Source organism: Anser cygnoides, chromosome 1, assembly GCF_040182565.1.
Source record: "Anser cygnoides isolate HZ-2024a breed goose chromosome 1, Taihu_goose_T2T_genome, whole genome shotgun sequence".
Classification (NCBI taxonomy): Eukaryota; Metazoa; Chordata; class Aves; order Anseriformes; family Anatidae; genus Anser; species Anser cygnoides.
The window spans coordinates 41,383,609-41,410,265 of NC_089873.1; the positions used below are offsets into that span (position 1 = coordinate 41,383,609).

Sequence of the window (26,657 nt, forward strand, 5' to 3'; positions counted from 1 at the left end):
AGCCTTCCTCTTAGGCTGCAGGAAAAGCTTAGGTCAGGCCTTAATCATTTTAAAGCTAGAAAAGAGCCCAAACAACCATTCCTTCGACATAGCGAGAACTCTTTCAATAGATACCTCTTTATTTGAAATGGAATGCATCTTGAAAAATATGAAAAATAAATCACATCTCTCGGAAATCATTTATGAGTCATATTTACACACAATCTTTTTGACGACACTGATATTTCTGCTCACAATAGGATATGCTAGAAAACATTTGGTACATCACTGCAGCTATAATTCCAAAGCTGGCATTTGCATATCATGAACAGTAAAAGAGAGGAAATACTTCATGATGTCACAAAAACAACATCCACTTGACCTTTACTTTTTCCCCCAATTTCTAAATTTTCTTGGTACAAAACGGTCACCACAGCTTGAATTTTCTGGCTGCATCCTGCCCCTCAGCCGCTCTTCACTTTTCTTTCTTTATTTATTTTTAATCGAGATGTAAAATTTTGACCTCCTTATTGACTGTCTACAACTTTGTTACCTATACCAAGCATTTTCCCATTTTGTTTTATTGGCATTGTTATTTATTCTCGATAAATTTATTTAAACCATATACTGTTTTTTTTTTTTTGGGGGGGGGGCGGGGGTTGCTTTGTTTCTAGTTTGGTTGTTTGTGGGTTTTTTGTTTGTTTTGATGAGGGGAAAGACACTATTATTACTTTTCTTGCGGTTCCACTAGGATGGAGCATAGTTTGCTGGAACTACTTTCACGGCCATTTCCTACAAGGCAGTGACAGACAGTATTTAACCAAGCAGCTCCAATGAAGACTACGGTCAAAAACTGCTATCAGCCGAGAACACCAGGGAATTTAGAGGGTGAGAAAGTTACGAGACTGACCACGTCGGACACCTCAGCCTTCTTTATACTGACACGGCATGAGCCGCAAGCGCGACTGTCTCCAGGGGACCCCAGCCCCTTCGTTTCCCTTTGGTTTCCAGCACGTTGGGTGCCCGTGCCCATCCCAGCCGTGACCCGTCAGCCCAGGCTGAGGCACAGAAACAGCTCGAGGTGGATGTTGTGGCGTGACCGTCTGACACCAGCATTTCTACAAAGGTAGCACAGTGGGCAATGACAACAGGCAAAAGTTTGTCAGCAAACTAGATCAGTCCAAAGGGTTTTGAGAGAGCATCCTTCAGAACAACTTAAAACAAGAAATGTGAGGTGAAACACAACATTGACCTTGAATCAGTGGATAAACAGCTTTCATTTTGAATTTCCTTTGCTTTTTCAGCCCTTTACATCAATTATATCACTAAAACTCTCATCTTTTGTTTTCAGAGTACAAATACTTCCAAAAGAGCAGTAACATTTCAGCTTTACACCAGATCTGTAGAATTCAGTGGCATTCAGTGGGCTTGTACCTGCCTGGGACAGGAATACCTGCCTCCACCAGCGAAATAGGCACGTCTCCAATCACGTAGGAACAGTTTTTCATCAAGTACATTTATTCTTCATTAGGCTGAAACATATTTTAGTAGGTGAGATACCAGCGGTATGTCTGTATATCTGAAAAGGTGGATTAGTTACTCAGTAAACTGTAATTAACGACTCTAAAGAGAGGAGCCAAATTACAAATTACAGCCTATTTTGTAAGTCTCCGACTAGCTCATTAGAGAATCCCCTTGCAGCTCTAACATCCAAGCATTAGCAGAATGATAATGGCAGATGTACAGAGATGTGGAAATTGGCTATTATGATTGCCAAGACAGCGAATCTAATCCTAGAAGATGCAGGGCACCTTCAACTTCAATTAGTCTCCAAGTAATAACTTTGTTAGGACAGCTGTAATCTACCTCCCCAGGCTTGTCGCACAAACTTTTCGAGGGCCAGATCTGAGAGAAGAGCTCGGGGGCAACCACAGAGGACGGAGGAGGTCTGGGCTTTAACTCTGCCACATTTTGTGTGTCTGTGTGCGTGACCCAGACACCTGGGGGCAGGGGAAAGAAGAAGAGGACAAAGAGAGATCTCTGGTTACTCCTTACAGGGCTGGGAGTAAGCTCAGGTGCACAGCAGACCAGAAAGGACCATCGCACGCAGTAGCAGACTGACTTCTCCTTTTGAGTGTCGCTTCAGAGTTTTGCCTAAAACACTTAGAGAAACAGCTTGAACCAAGATCATGGGGGTTTTACAGTCAAACTATGTCTCAGTTACACAAACAATGGGGTGCTGGATGCGCAGCTTTGAAAGGTTTTGTTTACGCTCACGTAACTTGTCAAGGGGCCAGAAGCGGTTTTCCTCGCCGCGTTAGTTAAAATAAATAGCTCTGCGGCTGCAGCCTTTTACCTTGAGCCAGAGACAGGGGGGCCCCGAGCTGGTCTGCCCCGCTCACGAGCGCAACTCGTGCCGGAGAGCACCACGAAGCGGGCGCTGCCTGGACGGTGCTGCCCGGGGACGCACACGGGGTGTGCACCCTGGGACGCACACAGCACACGGGGTGTGCATCCTGAGAAGCACACGGGGTGCGTGCCCATCCCGCCCCGGTGAGCAGCTCCCAGCCGCGCTCGCTCGCGCCCACGGCCGAACTCCCGGCGGCTTGCGAGAGGCACAGGAAGACGCACCAGCTGTGCAATTAGCCCTTTGTTTTCCAACTTGGTGGCTTCATCAACATTTTTAGAGGCGAGATCGCACGCCTCTCGCAGCATCTGACAGTGCTGAACACCAAAATTAATCTAGTTTATCTCAGCTTACGGGGGCTGTGACCAGAATGATGCGTTTGGACACTAAGACATACATAAGATGAATTTTAAACTAGGGGCTACTTTAATGCGAGACATTTAAAAACTGCCATGAAAATAAGGTCGAGAGCCCAGACCGTTTACAAGCAGATGGAACCTTGAACTCGGATGCTAAGAAACATTCATAAATGGTTCTCAGCTGCTGCCCTCCGGCCTGAAGGAGCCGGAGTCTCAAACCCATCGCGGAATCCAGCCGTGATTCCTGCACCACCGAGGAATCGGGTTGGATTCCCCTCAGCTCACACGTCGAACAGATGGGTTTTAGTCTCGGAATAACCCCCGGCATTACTTTTTTTTTTTTTTTTGAATAACCAAGCGTGTATAGAATTTTATCGTCTTCCACCAGGCGTGTATTTTGAAAGAGAATCATTTAGAGCCCGATTTGTAATCGCTCTTCTCACTGGAGAGAAGAGTTTTCACGCGCAGCATGGGTTTCAGCCAAATTCCGAGCCAGACATCACATTTTCCGCGTTAGCGTAACACAGCGTATTTCGGGTAAAACCGAAGGACTTTTTGTCACACCGCACGCCGCCAGGCTACCCGGGGCTTCTGTAGGGCGCTAACGTACGCCGCGCTTTTTCCTTCGCTTTTTGGGCACGGCCTATGCTCCGAAGCGTCCTGCAAACAAGCCTTTGAAAACAAGAAGCCAACAAACGACCAAAACTAATAAATAAGATACGTTAAAGTTACAGTACGTCACGTCTGCCTGGAGTCCCCGGGGCACCGCAGGATCCGTCCCGAGGTCCCCAAACCCGGGGCTGGAGGGGCTCCTGGGCGCGGAGGGCGGCCGGGCGGGGGGTCCCGGCCAGGTCCGCGGGGTGTCCCGCTGGGGGGGGGGGGGGGCGGCCGGAGCCCCCCGGGGGGGCCGCGGGGCCGGCGCTAGGCGGAGTTGGAGGCGCTGCGGATGCGGGGGCCGTGGGGCTGCTGCGCCAGGTGCTGCTGCTTCTGGCGGGTGGAGCGCACGGCCAGGATGGCCTGGCGGTTCTTGTACTGCACCATCTGCAGCGTGATCGCCGCGTTCCAGCCCTGCTCCTGCGCGCACCGAAAGTCGATCTCCTTGCCCTCGGCCATCACCACGGTGAAGTACACGTACTTGCCCTTCCGCTCCACGCAGTCCACCGTCTTCATGTTGGAGAAGTGCAGCTCCTTGATCTTGGCAGCCGGCTCGGCGCCCGGCGGCTGCTGCTGCTGCTGCTGCTGGGGCCGGCTGCTGGGGCTGCGGCTGCTGCTTGGGGGGCGCGAGGAGCAGCCCCTCCTCGGTGAGGATGCAGCGCTTCTTCTTCCAGAGCTGCAGCAGCCCGTCGCTCCTCTTCTCCAGCACGCCCTCCTTCACCGCCTTGCAGCCGCCCTCCAGCATCCTCCCGGCTCCGCGGGGGCTGGGCTCGGCGGGCGGCAGCCGGCACCAGCCGAGGAGCCGCCGCCGGAGCGCCCCGGCCCGCGGGATGCGGAGCGGCTGCCGCCCGTGGCGCGGCGTGGCTGCGCCCTCCCTCCGTCCCCTCCCGCTCGCCTTTTCAGCTCGCCTCGCCCACCCCGGCCGGGGCGACACCCAGCGGAAAGGGCGGCCCCCGCCGACACGCGGGGAGCCGGCGCCGCCCCGGCACCGCCGCCCCCTCGCCGGGCACCCCGGGCGGAGCCCCCCAAAGGCGGCTGCGGAGCCCCCCCGGGGAGGCCGGGGACGGAGGAGCGGAGTTTCGGCTGGGGAAGGGGCTCGGCGCTGCCGGGAGCCGCACGCAGCCCCCGTCCGCCTCGCTGCTGCGCCTGCAAGGCGAGCACGGCCCTCTGCCCCCTGCAGCGGGCGGGGAGCGATGGGGAGAGAAGGGGACGCTCCCGGCTTCGAAACGTTAGGAGGGAACTCGGAAAACGTCCCAGGTGGCCCCCCGATAAGAGCCCCGTTCGCGGTGAGCCGGGGCTGTTGCCAGACGGTTGCTTGTTGTTAGAGTCCTGCCCCCCGGCCAGCTTTTGGGTTGTGGTTGCAGAAACCCTTTATTTGCATAGAAAAGCCAACGGGCTGAGGGTTAAGCTGTTTTAAAACTCTTTGAGGTATCAAGATGCAAGATCAAGAGGCAAGGTAACTGAATGTGGCTGATGGCTCTATGTCTCACTAGACTCAAGAACAGTGCTTTGCTTTTATTTTTTTTTATTTTTAAACATGTATTTAAAAGGACCATAAAAAATAAAAACCACCTCCTGACCCTGCTCTTAGGAGGCAGGAAGCAGGTCATGCTATGGCAGAGGTCAGCAGGAACACCTTAGAAAAAAAATCAACATTAATGAGTGCTTAAAAGGAGTTTCTCTCTGATACAGTTTCCTCGTGCCTGTCTTGCAAGTTTGAACTTCAAGCATAAAAGGTAAGTTAATTTTGATTAATTGTTTACCTTTCCCTGATTTAAGTAGTGAAGGCAATTAAAAGTAATTTGGTTGTTTTACCTTTCCTAAAGTAACTAGGAAGAATCTCAAATCAGGAACAAAGGTAAGGTACTAGCTACACCAAAAAGAGGGATTAATATCCTAAAGGTCACTTTAGAAAACAGTCCCTTCGCCTTGGAGCTTAGTACACACACTAACAGTCTATTCTCACAAGTCTCACACTTACTTTAATAGAGGCACACACTCATTTTAAGAAGAGCTGAACATCATTCACAGTTGTCTCAAGCTGTAGCTCATTGCCATTTCTACCTGAATGCCCCCTGCAATTACCTGCATCTTCATCTCCTGACCCTCCCACAAGGAGCCTCACACACAGCTCAAAGGGAGTAAGAGAATCTCCCAGCTTTTCACATGTTTTGCATCTACTTTACTCTTGATTACGTGTCAAAGTGTTAACATTCATCCATATTCATCTATAGCAATCTACAACTTGATTAAAACACTAAGTTTATAAGGCACAGGACACTGAACTACACCCACAGAACACAAGGTCCCAGAAATCAATTTCCTAAAGGGGGCCTATAGGAAAGCTGGGGAGGGAGTGGAGTGACAGGACAAAGAGTAATGGTTTTAAGATTTAAAAAAAGTTTAAGATTTAGATTAGACATTAGGAAGAAATCCTTCCCTCAGGTGGTGAGGCCCTGGCACAGGCTGCCCAGAGAGCTATGGATGCCCCATCCCTGGAGGTGCTCAAGGCCAGGCTGGATGGGGCTTTGGGCAACCCGGTCTGGTGGGAGGTGTCCCTGCCCATGGCAGGGGGCTGGAACTGGGTAGACTTTAGGGTCCCTTCCAACCCAAACCACTCTGTGATTCTAATTGACCTGTACACTTTTGGTTGCTGCTTCATTACTCTAAGTGACCAGTCATTTGCTTCCTAGCAAACACTAACCAGTAGTATGGAAACTACTGTAGGAGTCCCACATTATTCTGCAGCAAGCATCTGATTTTTTTTTCCCTTGCAACACTGCACTGTAACGTTTATATAGAGATTGTGTTTTAACATGAGCATTTTTTGCTTGTTCTCAGTGCTAGGAGTAATTTGCAATTAATCAACAAAAAAGTGAGTACAGAAAGCCATAGAATTTCATCCAGTATACAGGAGAAGGGGATTAAGTTCATTTCACTTTGGCCTTCCATTGTATAAAGTTCTCAGTTGTCTTGTAGTAAATATTGGATGTCAGCTTTTTAACCCAACTCTAAGCACCATGGACATACTCTGCTAATGTACTCACAACTGTTTATTCCTGGTGAAATTCACCTAAGCATGTGATCAGAAGTAAACATGCAAAACATCCATTTCAAACTGTATTCTGTATGTCAGCAAGTATTAACAGACATTTAAAATACACTACATTTGACCAAAAACACCAGAGCAGTCAGAATTTAGGAGACTTAGGTTAAAGGAAATACTGACAGAGTTTCATGGTAAAAGAACATGATATCCCAAATTTTATTGCTCAGAATTTACTAAATAACAAACTTTGTTTTCCTAGCTGGAAGTCACAACTGAACTTCCTGAAACATTTCTTAGAATTAGTATCTTGAAAACCCACATTCAACACTGTTAAGCCCACTGCATGTCCCACTGAGGTTTTACCTGACTTTCCTTTAAATATGTATTTAAAGCACTGCAATGATATTAAATGTTCTGCAGCTGCTACCATTAAGTTTCACTAAATGGTATGCAGGTTCTGTATCTGTTCCTACTTTGAGAAAGTTCTTCTGATATAGCTGATGCACAGATGCCTCCTACTGTCAAACCTGAAATACTACAACCTGAAAAAACACTGATTCTTAGAAGAATCTAAGATCTATTTTTCCCTTATTAAATTTTTCCTTTTGTTTAATTGCTCTAAGTTAATACTGGTAACATGAATATTTGGTCATTAGGTACATTCAGTCTCCTATATCATAAGCTCCCTAATTTAAAGGCTTCAGTAGAATAAATTTTGTATGTGTAAACTTAATTACTCTTACTGTAATTACTCTTTAAAGTGTTCTTTTTAAACCCTGAGGCAAGTTAAAAACTGTTTTGGGAAGCCACCATGAAAGACTAAGAAGCCCATAATTTTAGTGTTCTCCTGGGTAATAAAAAAGAACAGCTTGATACCAACAATCAACTAATTTCAGAGATGCTAAATCTACACTGAGTGACAACACCCATTTCATTACACAGAAACAAATGGCTAAAACAGCAAAAGGGTTAAGGGGGAAACTTAAAAAGAAGCATGATCTAGTCATTGCTGGACAGAAGCAAGATGAGAAAATAGCCATTGAGAAATACATGACAAATTGAAGTGTTGCAATATGATTAGAACAATTATACCGAGTGCTTACTTCATAAACGATTTTCTTGACCTTCAGTGTCTCCAAGTAACTTCACTGGAACTTCCTGCTGACTGAACACTGAAGCACCCAGCATGGAATCCGGAGAGCAGTCGTTTCCTTTTATGAATTCCTTCTTACTGATACCGGTGCTTATCTCACAGTAAACCAGGCATAACCAGATGAAGTATTTACCCAAACCACCAGTTGCATTGCGCCAGGCTTTGGTGTTCCCTACGAAGCACAGTATGACAGTGCCAAATGAAGAAGCTGTGTGCAAGGGGCAGACTGGCATTGCAGCTGCTCCAGCCTGGCTTCTCGAGAGTTCCTTGCACTTCACAGGTAGCTGTCTGTCTTTCCAATTTTTTTATAAAGCACTTGAGCACCCACTGGAGAGCAAAGCCAGCCTGTAAGAGGGTTTAAGTGACCTGAAGTCTCTCAGTGTTGATCACCTAGTGCTGAGTAAGACATGCTGCGAGTTCAAACATACCGACTGCTTTTCATCAGCTCCAGGATAAGCATCAAGTTTGGGCGGGTACCTGCAACACTTGAGCACATAAAAGTACGTCTGACAACAGCTGAAATTCAGCAGCAGCAGAGGGAACTCCTCTTGTGATCTCAGCACACTTCAGTTAGATACCTATTGACACAACAAGAGTTCTTCCGCTAAACCTCCACACTCCTTTTGCACCCACTTCTAGTATACACCAAGCAGATCCAAGTGTGGAATACCTTATCTTTTTGCTTGGTGTGCTCTGTGCTTGCCTGCTTTGCTTGTTCTAGTTTTCCTGCAAAAGCTGAGGGATGCAGGCCACATGTGGAAGGCTAACAGCAGCCTAACAGAAGGATTTAAGAAGCGATGGGATGGAAGCCATCACTTGACACAACCTGTCATACAAAAACTTCCAACTCATCTTGATCTGACAGTGTAGGACCCTTACTATTTCCAGGAAATGGATTTATGTTCACTTTAGGTAAGCATTAGTGATTAGAGGTCACTACTTTGACACTCATTTGAGAACTTAAAAGAATCAGTGCATCTCAAATAGAACAGATCAATTCTGAAGTGCAACCAAGGTTGGGGTGAGTATCAGTTACTTGACTAACTTGTACACACAAGCCTTGGACAAGGTACACTACCTGGAAAAGGCTATGTCAGCACAGAAGGAAGGAGGAGCTGCTGTAGAGCTGAATCCACCTTCCCAAACACCTGCACAGCTTTAGTTCCATCCAATACACGACATAAAGAAATGCCTTTGTTATCAGACTGTCCCCTTTTATACATAGCTCAGCGTTTTGTTTCCACTGAAAACACAGTGCAGTCTTCACACCCAGCACAACACAAGGCATCTGAGAAACAACTGCTGCACAGATGTTTGTGAATACAGAAATCTCTGGTGATTAGCTCACATTCTCTATCAATTTCTGATTGAGGTCTACAACAGTGGGCCCTAAAACAAAGGGAAAGTTTAAGCATCAGCTTGAAGGCAAAGATGAACACAGTAAGCTCTTGCAGTTTTCTACATTCTGCTGTGTTTTTCATTTAACGAGTAAAAGCCATGTCAAAGTTATACTACCTGCTATATAGGTTGGGGAACATTGGTTTCAAGAACCTGATTAAGAAGTCTAAGCCTGTGAAGCTAGTTGTGGAAGACCTCAGTAAGAAAAGCTGATATTTAGAACATCCCCCCTCTCCAGAAAACAAGCCTTAAGAATGCTAAACTTAATTCTGGTCTACTACTTCATTTCAGGATACTGTTTAAAATCATATTAACGGAGCTATACCATACAGGAAAACCCATTAGTGCTAACGTAATCTAATCTACAGTTGTCAGAAATGTCGAATTAACAAGCAGCACCCCAATCCATCAAGCACAAGCTCTGAGCATCCTTCTGCCTCATGCAAAGTCTCAGTTGATTCTCCTGCCTCTTTCCTCACGAACCTCATTTCTCCCCCCTGATAGTTCTCACTTCAATATAGCAACCAAAACCAGAAGACCCCACTTGCACAAATCCTAAACTTTAGTGTAGTGCAGTACTGCAACAGCTAAGAAATCTGATTTTTTGTGACATATTTTCCTAGCCTGAAGTTCATAAGATAACTGACTTACTCTCCTGAAATACTAATGAACAGTTTCTCTACAGCTGGTATAAATCCACAGGAAGCAAAAAGAATGAGTCACAGTACTCCAATCAGTGGTGAAAGTTTAATGTTCCTGCTACATACTGCCTTTCCAAATTGCTAAACAAGAGAGTTGTTCATCACAAAACCATGCTGAGCACTGAAACAGTTTGTATTTAACCAGTGCCATTAGAACTGGCACCTCAATTTGTATGATTGTATCCTTCCTTTTGCTGCAGCCTGGAGAGCACAAGAACTGCTGATTTAGTACTAGCAAACCAATCTAGAGAGCAGCTTACCAAAATCTGTCACCCGCGTGGATTCACGGCTCTGGATCTTGCAGGCTGCAAGTTATCTTTAACATCTACCAGCTCTCCTTCTCAAACACAGTATCGTGTTGTATAAGATAACAAATCAGAAAGTAACTTCAATACAAGCTACATTTCATAAGAACAGTGACTTCAGAAATTTGTTGGACAACTTGTGACAGTGCTTCCTCTTCTCAGGATACTGTTGCCAGATGCTGTTAGCAAAAATGGGCTAGATCTAAGTAAGGACTTCAGATACTTCTCATGTCCAGAAACGTGAACCCCAAAGCCCAGTGTTAGTTACTGACAGAGGTCATAACACGCCATCAGTTTGGTCTCTGCATGACCTAAAGTTCAAGTTTTAACAATAAGTGCTTGGTTTCAACTTAATCCTGGGAGACATTCACAGAAACCAAGTGATACCCAAACACCTGGCAGGGTCAGCATCTCAAAGGATAAGCATATTCTGTCAGGATTAACGTTATCACAAGACCGCAACTACATCTACTTTAAGACATGTATGTACCATAGTTATGCTAACCTTTTATTACTGTATTTTTCTATGCTGTGATCTGTGTGTTAACCTAAATAAACACTTAAGAACACAGCTTTGACAGTCCTGTTTCATATACAGCTTTAGATAACATGGGCTCCTTTTCCCAAATCCATAGATACCTAGAAAGGGTAAAGATGACACCTGGCAGGGATTCTGAAATTATGCCCTGCAGTATTCAAAACTTCAACGAACACAAAGAAACAATCACTTTTGAGCACACTAGACCTACTTCCTCTCAGGCATTTGCAGAGTAAGAGCATTTGGGATACGCTTCATTATGTCTTACCTACCTTCTAAGCAAGAGACTTACTGGAGAAACTTCATCCACAACCCCATCCTTACATGGCTGTTGACTCCTGCTTGTCCTGCTTTTTTTCAATGCTTTAACCCTTCATAGCTACCTCAGTATATCAGTGGCAAGGAACAGAGTAGCTACTGCAGAAATAGACACATGGTTAGCTGGGTACTTCTTCATTGGCCTGTGAGGACCTTCTCACCCCCCCCCAAAAAGTTGCCTACATACTTATTTAGAAGATCAGAATTTCTACAATTATGTAAAGAACGAGACTGTAGAGTACAATAGCATCCTGCTGACTGGGAAAAGTTGAATGGAAGACATCAGTTCACAGTCTCCTCAAGTTGAGTGCATTCAAACCAACATCTCAAGAGCACCTTCACTGGTAGGCTACAGACAGAACTAGTATGAAAGATCTAGCCCATGCTTCAACTTGCAGTGAACATCCAGTATAGACAACACATGAACCACAGCATGCAAACAAGCATAGTGAACAAAACATTCGGTGAGAAAGGAAGAATTCCTTGGGTTTTGGTTCCTCCTCCTTAGATGCTTAATAGTGAGTACAAACTAGAATACAGCTACGTGTTCTAGCAGTCTTAGGTTACAGAGCAAATTTTGTTCAGGACAATGTAGCTCTGTCTACAGAGACTAGAAATTCATACACCTTTCTTTGGTCCAGATTTCACACTAATAACCCAATGCCTTAGAATCAGGCATGGCAATATCCAAGTCCTTTATCAGATCTAGCCCCACTTCTAAAATACCATCTTCTCAAAATGGCAGTGTTGACCACTTGCTGAAACATGTAGCTCAGATTCAGAAGTATAGCGCTGCAAATGGAAAGTGTGAATCAAAAGCTTTCCAAACTGCTTTTAAAATGCTATGTAACTTGCTTTTCAGTGACTCAGTTTTTGTTTCTAGCAAAAAGTGAGCTACAGCATGAAAGATACACCTTATCAGTTTACACATGCAGATACACACATCATAATAAAACAAGACTAGCTTCTGAAAATACTAGGTTTTATTCACACCCCAGTGGTAAACAATAACCTTAATATGAGGACTAGGTTTCTTTTGTAGATCACTATGTCACATAAAATACAAAACCCATAGCATAAACAAGCTGACAGTTATGAATGTTTAATGTGGTCTCGCTGGAAATTAAACAAGTCATACTAATCTTCTCAAGTAGTCAAATTCAAAATGCATCATCATCTCCTAGTTAGTACAAGTCACTGCCATTTCTATAACAAAGTAATGAAGGCACAGCTAGTGCAAGCAGACTTAAACCCGTTCAGACTACTGGGCTGAAAAATACTTTGGTTGGTTCTTCAGGAGAGAGTTTTCTCTAAACAAATATTGGTCTCGGTTAACAGTTCTGATAATCTTCACAGCTGCAGTCTAATAGCTACATGACAAAGACTTCACAAGAACCAAACTATGTAGCAATGAATTAACATTCATGCTTTAGGGGATTTACTGCATTCTACATATTGGCAGAAAATTATACTGTTAAAATGCTAGGTAGATTGAACCTACATTTTAAACTGGTTCTTATGCTTTTGATTTTATTTTTTTTTTTTTAACAAATTGGTTACTTAATTCTACCAAGATACAAAACATAAGGCTGTAAGTAACTAATAGTTGTGTTTAGGCTATTACAGTGCAGGTAATCCTCAAGGCCACATACACACTGCTTCACTGCTGCTTGCATTCTGCTGGGTTTTGATCCTTCTGCTGAGAAAAAAGGAAATATCAGTTTACAGATATCAATACTTTAAAGGAGTTATTAGAATTACTAAGCACACTTTCAAGTTCCAGTATTCAAGCTCTTGCATCTCCTCCCCTAAGCTAATTGCCCAGGGTTAGTAATACTGCCAACCAAAGATAACAATCATCTTTGGGTGTGGCAACATTCACAACACTTATTTTGTTAATGCATACATATATATGACGGATGCAAAACAAATCAGTTCAGAATTAAATGCAGCGAATGACACCGAAACTGGAAAAGGAGGAGGTCAGTTATGTATCATATCAAACAGGCTGGCTCAGAAGCATAGGCTTCAGAAACAACCATACCTTCTATACAGTTTGAAGCAAAAAGCCTTCCCATAGTCAATAAAGGCACAGCCTTTCTCTAGAAGCCATTGCATAGCAGTACACTGGAACACCAAATCATGGTATGTTCTTAGCACTCTGGAAACTTCTTTTGAAATAAATTCCAGTTGCTAGAAAAATCCCAAGTGCAAATTAAGAGCACTTCTATACTGAAGCAGGCAATCAACTATACCTCACAGTATAATATGGGCATTTATGGAAAAGGCTCTGGGTGGTTACGAGTTCCATTGCAAGTTTTACTACACTGCTTTGTCTGGGATTGCTATTCTAGGACCACAGTGCTAACTTTCAGCCTGTGATTAGCTTACAACTATTTGTTATTTCACACTGTAGAACCACTGCCATCTGCCTCTCTAAGCCTTTGGCAGTTCTCAAACAGAACATACGATCTTGCCCTTAGCTGTTTAGCCTAGCAAAAAACAATCTCAAGTGGTAGAAACAAGAAGCCCAATTTGCATCTGTTTCATTTTGATTCCAAAACTTTCTTGAACTGGAAGCAATTTAAATACACTATTGCAGATGAAACATCCTCAATAGGTAGTACATTTTGATTAAAAGTTCTATACCCCACATCTTTCCAACTACAATGTTAAAATTATAGTATTGTGATTGCAGTTCAAACCATTCCTACTGAAAAATATACTGCCTCATTTGAAATAACAGGGACATGTCACAGCAGACATTTTGAGTTAACACAGCTTCATTTTTCTGACTGCAGCTTTCACCTTTCACCATCAGGTGCTTCCAGGATGCCTTTTGCTCAGCCAGTAAAAAAAAGTCAATTTAGTGCCTTGCAATCACTTTCAGCTAACCAAGCCCAACAGCCATTTGCCCTGACTGAAATTTAAAACAAAGCTGCCAGTTTGTTGGCTGTCCACATCTTAGTGCCTGACTGTAAATGCATTCCTGAACTTTGACTTCCGCTACCTCAGGAAATAACAGGTTTGCTATCACCTCCCCCTGAAAAAAGGGTGATAGATTCCCCCAGCACAGTACAAGAATCAGCTTGTAACAAGTTCCCCAAACCTGAACACTGGTTACTTGAACAGTTCTCTGCATGTCCTTATGACTACTGTTCAACATTTCCATCACTGAACTAAAACAACAACTTGCTGCAAGGTAAGTTTATAGAAAACCGAACTTGACGCCAAGCATTACTTTTACAAAACATTCCTTAGTGAAAGAACTTCAGAAACAGTTGCCACGTCAATATTACTGCCAGAACTGGGACTAAAACAGTCTCAGCCAAAAAAATCACTAAGAATTACTAAATGCTGAAATTAAAACTCAAGATTTAGCCTGCATTAAATATTAGGGATGTGAATGCATACGCATACTTCAAACATTCCTTGTAATTTCTTACTTTTGGGTCATAATCAGGATCGTTTTCTTCATCTGCTTCTTCTTCCCCCTCCTGAAAGAAAACAGTTGTTTACGTTTTGCTAGCTTATCTACATTAGTTTCCCAAATCATTTTCAAGAACATTAAATTCTATTCTGAAATGAATTAACTACCACTTCAAATTATGCATACGGTATTAGTTTACCCTCTACAAAGTGCATCACTTTTTACTGTTTCAACTTGATTCGTAAGATATCTCAAGGTTGCTTTCCCCCCCTGTCTGGATCTATAAAGACAAGCTGTTGTACCTTACATTCATAAGCATAACTTAAACTGAGTGTCCAAAGCATTCAAAAACTAAAGGAACTTATTCCAGACAAACAACAGAAAGGAAACTAAATCAAGGGAATCTGTCAACCCACCTCATCATCTGCCTCTTCACCTTCTTCATCATACTAGGAAAGAAAAGAAATGGTTTTGACAGTGTCGTAAATGCAGTCATTTCAGACAGCAATTCATTCAGGATAACTTAAGTAGGTGCCAGAGACCATCCGCACTGTATTGTGCTTTAAGAGAGCATCCTATAGCTGACAGATTTAAGAAAGCTTTATGAACAAATAATCTCTTAAGCTACGCTCTGACAGAGAAAGCTTCCGGCTTTATATTCCGGACGTGTTACGCTGGAAGAGATGATCAGCCTGTGGTAACACCTCTGTCCAGCAGGGAGTGTCAAAGCATAAGGCCGTCCATACCATCACTTCCCTCTTCCACCCAACCCCCCCAACATCCACCGCTCTGGACTAAAGGTTACCCTTGGACAGTCTGAAAATCCAGCTCAGTGCTGGACCTGTCTCACCCAAACCAGCTCAATAAATTCATCAGGCGTGTCAAACTGTGCTCGCTTGTGGGGAGGCAGGGGGAAGGAAATATTTTATCTATATATGTAACTATCGTGCCTCTATCGTGCCTCTATCGTAGCTCTATCGTGCCTCTATCGTGCCTCTATCGTGCCTCTATCGTGCCTCTATCGTGCCTCTATCGTGCCTCTATCGTGCCTCTATCGTAGCTCTATCGTAGCTCTATCGTAGCTCTATCGTAGCTCTATCGTAGCTCTATCGTAGCTCTATCGTAGCTCTATCGTAGCTCTATCGTAGCTCTATCGTAGCTCTATCGTAGCTCTATCGTAGCTCTATCGTAACTCTATCGTAACTCTATCGTAACTCTATCGTAACTCTATCGTAACTCTATCGTAACTCTATCGTAACTCTATCGTAACTCTATCGTAACTCTATCGTAACTCTATCGTAACTCTATCGTAACTCTATCGTAACTCTATCGTAACTCTATCGTAACTCTATCGTAACTCTATCGTAACTCTATCGTAACTCTATCGTAACTCTATCGTAACTCTATCGTAACTCTATCGTAACTCTATCGTAACTCTATCGTAACTCTATCGTAACTCTATCGTAACTCTATCGTAACTCTATCGTAACTCTATCGTAACTCTATCGTAACTCTATCGTAACTCTATCGTAACTCTATCGTAACTCTATCGTAACTCTATCGTAACTCTATCGTAACTCTATCGTAACTCTATCGTAACTCTATCGTAACTCTATCGTAACTCTATCGTAACTCTATCGTAACTCTATCGTAACTCTATCGTAACTCTATCGTAACTCTATCGTAACTCTATCGTAACTCTATCGTAACTCTATCGTAACTCTATCGTAACTCTATCGTAACTCTATCGTAACTCTATCGTAACTCTATCGTAACTCTATCGTAACTCTATCGTAACTCTATCGTAACTCTATCGTAACTCTATCGTAACTCTATCGTAACTCTATCGTAACTCTATCGTAACTCTATCGTAACTCTATCGTAACTCTATCGTAACTCTATCGTAACTCTATCGTAACTCTATCGTAACTCTATCGTAACTCTATCGTAACTCTATCGTAACTCTATCGTAACTCTATCGTAACTCTATCGTAACTCTATCGTAACTCTATCGTAACTCTATCGTAACTCTATCGTAACTCTATCGTAACTCTATCGTAACTCTATCGTAACTCTATCGTAACTCTATCGTAACTCTATCGTAACTCTATCGTAACTCTATCGTAACTCTATCGTAACTCTATCGTAACTCTATCGTAACTCTATCGTAACTCTATCGTAACTCTATCGTAACTCTATCGTAACTCTATCGTAACTCTATCGTAACTCTATCGTAACTCTATCGTAACTCTATCGTAACTCTATCGTAACTCTATCGTAACTCTATCGTAACTCTATCGTAACTCTATCGTAACTCTATCGTAACTCTATCGTAACTCTATCGTAACTCTATCGTAACTCTATCGTAACTCTATCGTAACTCTATCGTAACTCTATCGTAACTCTATCGTAACTCTATCGTAACTCTATCGTAACTCTATCGTAACTCTATCGTAACTCTATCGTAACTCTATCGTAACTCTATCGTAACTCTATCGTAACTCTATCGTAACTCTATCGTAACTCTATCGTAACTCTATCGTAACTCTATCGTAACTCTATCGAGCATTCTGACAAGCTATATAAACAGACTAATTACTTCTCTAGAAGCTCACTGTATTTCAGCGGAAGTATTACGCACACTCCTCTTGCTGTTATGCGTATACACACAAACTTCTACTCACATACCCTCTAAGTGTGCAGCTTCTATCACTGCTTTTGTTATAAAACTCTAAAGTCACTACTTCTAAAATTAATTACCTTCCCACTGCTCCTTATTTAACACCCTAGGAAGTGTATCTGAAACTAATGTTGATACCTCCCATTATAAATATGCTAATATTAATTACAAGAGTCAAAAGTTACCCAGTCTTTAAGCAACATTATTTGGAAGCTTTTAGTACTTTGAAACACCATTACTTACATCGTCATCATCATCTTCAATAGCTTCTCCTGTGAAGTACAATACTGATCGGGGGACTATACGTTCACGTAAGAAATGACCTATTTCAAAGTCTGCAGCAAGGATTGCCTCAGCATCATCATCCTGCATAAAACAATGTCATTTTCCAAACCGTAAGACAATAACTACTGTTGATGCAAAAACACAAGTTGCAGAGATTTTGATGTGGCCAGATTTACACAAATCCCATGCACTGACTTCATGGTTCATCATTTGCTTTATAGAAATTGAGGTTGTGAGATCAAGTACTACACTTCAGACATCCTACTCACATCATGCAGTTAATGGTTTGCTTCTTTAGTAAGCTTAATTATACAAAGTTCTGGAGTTAAAATTTTACTCTTCCCCCACATCCCACCCTACACCTAAGGTATAAAAATAGTTTAATACCTCCCATAGATTTTCAGTTTGCATTAAGAACTAACCACTAACCAGGTGAGCCTAATTAAGTATCTCCATGGTTCCTATTAATCAACCCATTGTAAAGCACTTGCACACCTAAAAACACTCTCTGCTCTCATAATAAGCTGCTGAAGTGAACTAAACTGAACTCTACCCCATCCAAGGCAACAAATACCATTTTAGTAAGGAAAATTCACGCAAACTATTTATCACAAATATTCCCAGGTTAAATACAGAATCACTTAAAGCTAAACCTACTTAACTAATTCCTAAACAATATGAACAAGCACATTGTATAAAAAGGCAGGTATTCTTCTACTGGTGGTTCCCCCACCCCAAAATCCTTTTGATAAAACGACTTACCAGGTCTCCACTTTCAGGAACTGTAAAAGAGAGAAAGAAAAACAAGTGAGTGAAGTTTATATGACATTTAAAATTAATGTAAATAAACTAATATTCTGTTTACCTTCAGGGGGACTAAAGAAGTTGAAGAAGGAATCATTTGAAACAGTTTTTGTCACTGTTCTAACTGTTCCACGACCCTTGTGTTTCTGCTTCTTCTTAATGGTTTTCAAAGTAACATTTTTTCCTTTTTTCCAGTCTATTTGGCAGCTGGAAAGAAAAGAAAAGAGCTGCAGCTTAGAAAAATTCCACTTATTACTAATACCTACTGAGGTTATCACAACTGTAAGGGATACAGTGAATATAAAATTCAGGTAACATTTAATCAGTGCTATCTTTTCGTTTTATACTATACTCACTAAGAAAAAAATACCTTTTTTTAGGATTGAAGTTTTTCATCCAGAACTTTCTCCTTCACCATTCAATCTCTGCAATATTAAGTCTCATCTGCTACAAAGTTCTATCTAGTTTCCTATCAAAAAATAACGTCACCATTTTTAGTGTGACCAAAAAAATTATATAGTGTCATATTTGGTCTTAATAAGTTAAGACTAGTAATATGTTAAGGTTTACCACGCAGTTATAAAATCAATAAATCATTAAAATAATGCATCAAGCACATATGTAGGTTGTTTTTTTTTTTCCTTATGACTCTTGCTGCTTACAGACCAAAATCATACCCATAGGCCTCAGTGACTCTTGCAAAGTATGGTGGGGACACGTAAATGAAGAAGTGACATAAATAAGGCTGCCTGTATTTGCAGAAATGTCTTGATTAGATCCCTTAAAGACTCAAAGGAAAGAGGTAAGTTGTTTTGCAATAAGAATAAGCTGACTTAGTTATAATACAAAACAAGAACTAGGAATAAATCATTTTCATAAAAGCAGAGTGTCATGTTACAGGGACCTCTGCCAGGACTTATGCTTTTCAGTAACAATCTTAATTGGGGAACACAAAATAATTTGATCAAATACACTCAAGCAGTTAGACTAAACTTTTCAGGACATTTGCAGCAACATATTACATTAAATGACTGAAATGAAGTGCAGTGAAAGTCAGTATTAATAAAGTGCACAGCAGTGCATGGCTAAAACCAAACCTGACTATACAGCAATAGGCTCTCACTGTTACTGCTCAGAAGAGTAAGAGTGCTCAGGTGCGCAGTCAGAACATTAAGGAGGCATTAACAAAAAAGCAGCTAAACAAGTCATGATACATACATAAGCCCCTGATGTACCTGTAAGGGCGATTATGTATGACTCAGGTTATGTCTCCTCTTTCTGTTCACAGTGAATGTGCACAGAAAAGAGATTAAATAATTTAAGAAACTATAGCTAATTTAGAAGAGATCACTGAGAACGGAATGGGACATTTTCAAAGTCCTGAGGAAAGTAGAGTTAGAGATGACTGCTCTCTATTGGTAAATAGATTAATTGAAAGGTGCACAGAGGCAAACGTTCAACTGTTATAAAACAAACTAGACAACTTCAATACAGAATATAAAACTAGATTTGCCTTCCTGAAACTGCACATCAGAAATAAGGTTTCCAAAAAAGTGACCAAAGAAGTTTTGAATAAAAATAAAAGTAAAGCTATTAAGGTCTACTGATATATTATACTATCTAGTTTCTATTTCAGCTTCAGTGATTGCATAACATTTATAGATAAAATTGTATTTTTTTTTTATATGTATACATAATATATATAAAACTATTACATATCTATCATTTATAGTACATAACTTGTTAAAAATTCTGAAAATAACACTAGATGGACGTGCAAAGAATAACCTCTTAGGTGTTTCAGACTAATTTGAATTTATAAAATGGGGCTTTTTAAAAGAAGTTAATTTACTTAAATACACTAAAAACCTCAACTTGAGGTTAGGTAACAAGATTTTTTCCAGCACCTTCCTAAGATCTATAGAAGTCTACAGTTGACTAAGTAAGAGACTGTTTCATTACCTTAAAGCTATTTAGTAGCACTTACCCGGTACATCCCATGATTTCTGGTCCATCAAAGGAGAAGGGATCAGAGTCATCTGGCTCTGACCTCATTCTATACGTCTTTGTCAACACTTCATTTGTGAAATAGTCATTTGGTTCAAAGTGAAATTCTAATGTGAAACTCTTAAAAAAAAGAATTGCAGAGATACAACATTAGTAATTTAGCAACATATACCTTTACCTTCTAAATACTTAACAACCAAACAAAAAACATACATGCAACAGAACATAACCATCTCTACTTCTATTCAAGTGGTACACACACAACTTATTCTAGAATTTGCTGCCCAAGTTGTGCAAGAAACATCCAAACATTTTCATTTAATCCATTGATCTTGTGCTTTTTACTTATTACACTGCTTGCAGCAATGACACACTATCTGATGTACAGATTTCCTGGTGCTATGTTACAGAGACAGCTTATAAATTTAAAATATTAAAGCTTAGCAAGCTATTTGCTCGCTGACAAGGAAATTATATCCAATAGTTATACAAAAAGCACCTGAAAACATTGAAATTTAAAAGTGAAACTTAGTCATCAAACACTAAGGCCAAGTTATTAACTCATCTGAATCTGAAGGGTAAGTTAAATATGAATTTATATATTACTTCATGGCTAGCACTAAACCTTGTACTGTTTTTCTTAGGACAAGAAATTGTACATTTCTCAAGACTGCCATAAGACTATTTCTTATCACAGGCCGTGTTATTGATATACACATGAAGTTTAATATAACGATCTTGTTCAGTAGGTTAAACTAACCATAGGCTGTCCAACTTCTGAAAATTTCACTTTTATATCTTTTAAGTGTTTCAGGATAGGTTCATCATGCTCCTGCAAACAAAAAAAAACAATTATTCAACTTTCATAAGATTAAATTGTACAGATGCAGAGATAAAAAGCTGTGTTTAGCGTGAGTGATCCTTGACAAGAACCTCCTTACAACTGGGAAACATTTTCCACATACATGACCAGCAGGTGGCAACAACAGCAGCACAGAATTTCTGCTGCATTACACAGCCTGAATCCCATGAAAATAAAATACAGCTTTTAGCAACAATACACGTTTCATGCACACATTCCTATATATTTAGGAAGTGCATTAGTAAGGTAAAAGTACAAGTTCAACAAATAAGAACACAGCAAGAAGGTATTTCAGAGTGCTCTCTGCTTTGAGTCAAATAAAGTCCCAGAGATGACATCCAAGTACTCACTTCACTTTCACTCTCAAACAGACATGTGAAGTATTGTACTGTTCCTACTCCTTCCTTAAAGAGCACACTTGGATTAAGTACTTAAGCAACCTCAAGGCAACCAGGGCTACCACCTACCTGAACCATATCACTGAGCAAGTCCACGTTCTTGAATACCGTCAGCCAAAATTCAGGAATTCCTTTAGGGTCTTCTTTTTCTTCATCTTTTTTTTCTTCTTCAAGCTTGGCCTTCTCTTTCATTTCCTCCTTGATAGAATAAAAATGTCAGTTTTCTAAATTTTAAAAGCATAACCCACCAGGCTTGTTAACTGTGTTACGCAGTACAGCTAACATCACAGATTAAGTTTCATGTGCCTGCTTTAAGCAATCAATTATGAATTATTATTAAAAGCAATCATTTTGAAGTTTTTTTAAAAAAAACTTGTTTTATTGTATTGAAACTTGTTTCATGCTAAAGCTTGAGATATTGATGAGAACTGATTATGATACTCACTGAAATTTCTTCTTCAGCATCTGCTTTCCATTCACATTCTTCCTCTGTAGGTTCATAGATTGCATTGATGATTTCACTCCGCTAAAAAATTTGACCAAGAATATTTTCATGTTCTAGCTATTGCAGTCATCAATATCCGAACTAATAAATTGCTCATCCTAATTTCATACAACGTATTAACTACTTATCAAAACTTTTCCTGGCCCTAGAAAGGCTCATCAGTTACCAGCTTTTCAAATAAATTTCACTAAAATAAGCACAAGAATTCAAGAAAGGCTACTACATCACCTAACATCTGTTACATTAACAGGATGAGACCTAATATACCAAAGTAATTCTGTTAATCATGGAACAGACTGAGCCTTTCTCCCCCTTAACCTTAGTGATGTTCACATGAATGTTAAAATGGTGTCAGTTCAAATGAATGGGCACATATAAGACCAAAGTAATTCAGAACATGGATAAGCTTTCAGTTTATGTTCCCTTGTGTTTTAGCTAAAGCTTTTAAGTACAAATCAGATTAGCATTAAAATACCTTGTCAAATAAGGGCTGATAGAGAGCAGCATATTTTCTTTCCAGCTCGTGAACTTCCTCGTAGAACTTTGCTTCTATCTGTGCACACTGAACTTGAAGATTCTTGAGAGCATTCACACGTCTTTTAACAACCTTAGGCAAGCTGAAAAAAATCAGTGACAGAGCTGTTACGAACACTGCATTCTAAGCACATGTTGACCCCTCATTAAGCAGACCCCTTAATAACCAACTTGCATCAAAACAGATTTCACACTATTTTAAACCTTAAAAAGCTGAACAAATCAAACCTATGACCCGTTGTACCATGCAGACTGAAACTGTTATCACAATCTCTTAAAAACAGGCTTAGCCTGAAAGAGAACCAAAGAACTTCAAATACCTGGGGGAATCATGAGATAGACTTGTATAAGACTTCACATTAAGCTTTACATTATCATTGAGCAGCACAGCAAGTTTTTAAGATTCAGCATAATTAAGAACCACTAATTTGTTTGGTTTTATGAAAGTCCAAGACAGTTGAGTTATTACTTCACTAAGGAAGTTGATCTTCAACATTCATATTTGTTTCATTTGGGAAAGAAGCTAGGACTACTGCCTTCATATTCCCCTTCACTCCCAAAATGAGCCAGAACTGTTTTTCTAAGTGAGCTGCTATATTATACACGTGTAACAGGAAAGCAATTAATGTAGTCTTCATTGTAAAGAGTTGTCAGCTACAACTCTTAACAGTAGTTTCACTTGTAGTAAATTACACTAAGATACTGTTAGGACAAATTTACCTATGTGAAGGCTATTAGTGACATTCATGGGGTAGATTGCTGACAGCCTCCATTGCCCATAATGTGAGACAGCCCCCAGCATATGGCTACAGAAGACTACCGTGTTAATTTTCTGTATTTAAGCAGTTGGTCACATTATTTAGAACACTGTAGTTAACAGCTGCTTTTTAATTGTTAGTACCAGAGTCAGGTTAGAGTAAGTAACCAGAATACGTTAACTGAGCTGAACAGTGAAAGTTCATATTAATTACTAATGCTATCTGGCCTCTAATTGGGTAGGATATGCACGTGTTCCAAGATAGCCTTGGTCACTTTAAAATATGAAATACATCTTCCTAATGACTCTATGCTCAACATGAATATCCTATTTCTGTTTACGAAGACAACATGGAGATGACCAATAAATCAAGATTCTCCTTAACCTCCTGACTTGAGCAAAAGTACATCCTGCTACACATACTACCAGAAAAAAAACTTAGTCATACATGTTCAAAAAGGGTTGATAACATTCTTGTTACTATCACATTTTTCTAGAATGCAGTCAGCTTCGCCATTTGTTGCATCTTTCACTTCAAAAACATCAGAATGATGTAAAAGCAACTTAGTAGCAAGCTCAGTTCAGGAAAAAAGTGTTAATGAATAAAATTAACTATAGATAAGTCATGCAATAATCACCCACCTAATGCCACATGCATATATTTAGACTACTGGTCTTCAAAATTTCATATTAAAATAGCAACATTTCTAAAAGGTAGTGCTATAACATGCAACATACCAATTCCAGTACATCTGAACAAATATTTGAATTCCTTTATTAGAGAGTCTAGAATCTTTTGCATGCACCAGAAAGCTGTATTTTGATACAGCCCATGCCAACTAGACCAAGTTTTACAATTTGTACATCCACTACATTTATAATGTCCACAAATTCTAGAAAAACTAGATTCATGAAAGAGACAGCTAATACAAAAACAGAAAATGGAGAAGCAGACCAAGAAATCTGAACCAGACTACACAAGTACAATAATGGCAAGTAAAACTTGTTGCTTTGAGGCCCCAAACAACCTGATCTAGCATGTGGTGTCCCTGCCTATGGCAGACAGTTGGAACTAGATGATCTGAGGTCCCTTCCAACCCAAGCCATTCGATGATTCTATGAACACAAATAGCAAATGTTACAATTGCACAAAAATGCAATGTCTAAATAGCAGGTGAGGGAAAACTTACTCTAGAGAAGTTTCATTAAAATTATTGTAGCCAGGCACAGGTGAAGTAGTTATTGGACAACTGCTAAAAATTAGCAGATTCTAAGCCTGAGCAGATAGATGTTTTCCTGGAACATGTTTAGTTTTCCCACCAGCTTATGCATTTAGTTCCTTTACAGCCCACGTAACAGGCTTTTAGGATCCCAGATTCCTGCTGACTTCTGTGCCTCCTCAGTGTCTAGACCCCATATATAAACAAACTTTAAAAATATTTAGGAAGACATTTAAGATGCACCTGTAAAGCATGGTTAAATCAGCATGCATATGTTGAGAAAGTGCAGAGTAAAGTTGCACACGTATTACGGCTATTTTTATACTGTAAATAACTAAGCATTTGGTACAACGGCAAAGCTGCAATGCTTTAAGAGAATGCCCTACTGTACTTGGAACAGATGAAGTGGTACAGTATCTTACAGAAAGTTGACTAGAAGAACGCCATGTAAAATACATCAACCTAAGAAGTGAGCACAAGTCATAAGATCAAGGACCTGAAAGAGTAGTAGAAGTTAACTAGCGTCTGTTGAAAAAACAGAAGAAAAATTGGATATAGAAAGCCTGTAGTGTACAGCATCCAGAAAGGACCTGTGTGTCCCCTTTGACTCCATGCTCTTCTGGGGCCTGCATTTATTAGGGCATTGCTGTTAGTTAAGTGTGCTTCTGTTCTATGTTACTATTTCCAACAGAGGAATGTGGTGGAGTAGGAGTAGCAGCAGCAAAGCCTGTTATTCAGTAGCCATCCCAGTTAACATCAATAGCTCTGCAGGACCCTATCACAGTAAGATAGTTGTGCTTTACAACTCACATGAATATGGTGAAAAGTTCACACTCATTATAAAAAAACTGAAAAGATCTACCTGTTAAGGCATGAGTAAAGAAAATTTTAGCAAGAGATTGTTTCAAGGTTGGATATAAGGAGTCCACATCAAGTATTGATTGATACTACATGCCTAATTTTATTAGCTTTCTGGTTACACTATAACCATAAGATGACCATATATTTGTCCATGTTTCAGATTAAGGCAAACCTACAAGACATTCCAAAGAGCAGGAAAATACCTGTAAGTGTGCCATTTCACAACTGCAAGGGACTGTTAAAAATATTTAGTGGCTGATACTTTCTTTTCTTCAAAAAGGCTCAAATTAAAAGCCTTCAAATCTGAAATGCGCTACAGACTGACTATATTAGTTTCCTGCTATCTAGGCAGAACAACAGTTTATGATTATTAATCCTACAGTGTTCAGAAAGCAAGAGCACCATTCATACCACTGTCATACTGAATTAGAACAAATATTTTTACCTTTCTATATATCCTGTAGATGTTCCTACCAGACCATCAAGCCTTTCCTGAAGAGCTGCAAGAATCTGAGGATTTTGCATCATCTGCACAGTCAACTGCCGAGCTAAATTAAAAAAGAAAAAACTGTAAATGCAAAGTATATCTTCTGGATTCATCTTGTATTACTATAAAAAAGCAGTAAGTTTGTTATATACACTTGTGAGAAGAAATACAAGCAGAAAAGTATTCCAAACATCTCCATTTGAGAAGCATGGATCAAACCCATCCCATCCTGATCAAAAACCTGGATTAAAATTGCCACTGTTCAGCAAACTGAGCTTCTGCTAAAAGGTCAGGCTTTATATGACGCTCCTAAAAGCATCAGTTTTGCTTCTACTTGATTGCTTCTACCTCAAACTCATTAGGTAAATGCAAGGTAGTAGAATTCGTGCTGTTAATTTAAGAAGTCAAAACTAGAGTTGGGATTTCCATTCCATTTTAGATGAAACAAGAAACAAGACTTCTTCAGACTTGGATTTGGAACTGTTTTACAAATCTATGCTTACATATTTTTTCTTGCAAAATAAATTATTCATTAGAACATTTTTTTTAAAGGAATAGTGTATCAATCCAATCAACTCAGTCTGACATGTTATTGATTACAGAATATCAGTGCTAAGTACTTGATTTCTATTAATAACCTCTTTAGAAATCATTTTGCCCAAATGGGAAATGTTTCAAATTATATGGTAAAAGTACATTTTAGAAAACATACAAATTGCTATCTTAAGTGTTCTTATTACACATATCAACACCAACCCTTTTACTTCAGCTCAAAGTCTGTGCCTAAACAACCTGCAGAAATAAGTTCATTTTAATAAGAATTTATCATCACAGAATCACACAGAATTGAAGGGATTGGAAGGGACCTCGAAAGATCATTGGGTCCAAACCCCCTGCCAAAGCAGGTTCCTTAGAGCAGCTGCTGCAGGTTCCAAGTAGGCGTCCAGACAGGCCTTGAATATCTCC

At 40.5% G+C, this 26,657-nt stretch overlaps 2 protein-coding genes and 1 long non-coding RNA gene across 5 annotated transcripts in view; 1 reads left to right on the top strand and 2 right to left on the bottom strand.

Moving 5' to 3' along the window:
* Nucleotides 1-3,623: 3,623 nt before the first annotated feature.
* Nucleotides 3,624-4,284, bottom strand: PHLDA1 (pleckstrin homology like domain family A member 1). The gene is given in 2 exon segments (XM_048047438.2): nucleotides 3,624-3,993; nucleotides 3,995-4,284. Coding segments are annotated over 2 exon segments (477 nt in total). The 5' UTR covers nucleotides 4,145-4,284; the 3' UTR covers nucleotides 3,624-3,666.
* Nucleotides 4,285-4,375: 91 nt separating this feature from the next.
* Nucleotides 4,376-12,402, top strand: LOC125179938 (uncharacterized). The gene is made up of 2 exons (XR_007158017.2): nucleotides 4,376-5,135; nucleotides 7,579-12,402. It is a non-coding gene; the product is annotated as an uncharacterized lncRNA (long non-coding RNA).
* The window catches only part of NAP1L1 (nucleosome assembly protein 1 like 1), a 32,958-nt gene continuing 18,127 nt past the window's right edge, over nucleotides 11,827-26,657 (bottom strand). Inside the window, exons 4-15 of one of the 3 annotated variants that reach the window (XM_066993189.1) lie at nucleotides 25,650-25,752; nucleotides 22,308-22,449; nucleotides 21,773-21,853; nucleotides 21,397-21,522; nucleotides 20,828-20,899; nucleotides 20,048-20,187; nucleotides 18,122-18,267; nucleotides 18,019-18,038; nucleotides 17,215-17,337; nucleotides 14,708-14,740; nucleotides 14,308-14,358; nucleotides 11,827-12,560 (exon numbers count right to left, since the gene is read on the bottom strand). In XM_066993189.1, the coding sequence (XP_066849290.1) occupies nucleotides 12,522-12,560; nucleotides 14,308-14,358; nucleotides 14,708-14,740; nucleotides 17,215-17,337; nucleotides 18,019-18,038; nucleotides 18,122-18,267; nucleotides 20,048-20,187; nucleotides 20,828-20,899; nucleotides 21,397-21,522; nucleotides 21,773-21,853; nucleotides 22,308-22,449; nucleotides 25,650-25,752 (1,076 nt within the window). In that variant the 3' untranslated portion in view covers nucleotides 11,827-12,521. Of the gene's footprint in view, nucleotides 12,561-14,307; nucleotides 14,359-14,707; nucleotides 14,741-17,214; nucleotides 17,338-18,018; nucleotides 18,039-18,121; nucleotides 18,268-20,047; nucleotides 20,188-20,827; nucleotides 20,900-21,396; nucleotides 21,526-21,772; nucleotides 21,854-22,307; nucleotides 22,450-25,649; nucleotides 25,753-26,657 lie in introns of all 3 variants that reach the window. The other 2 variants (XM_066993191.1, XM_066993186.1) reach the window with 2 other exon arrangements.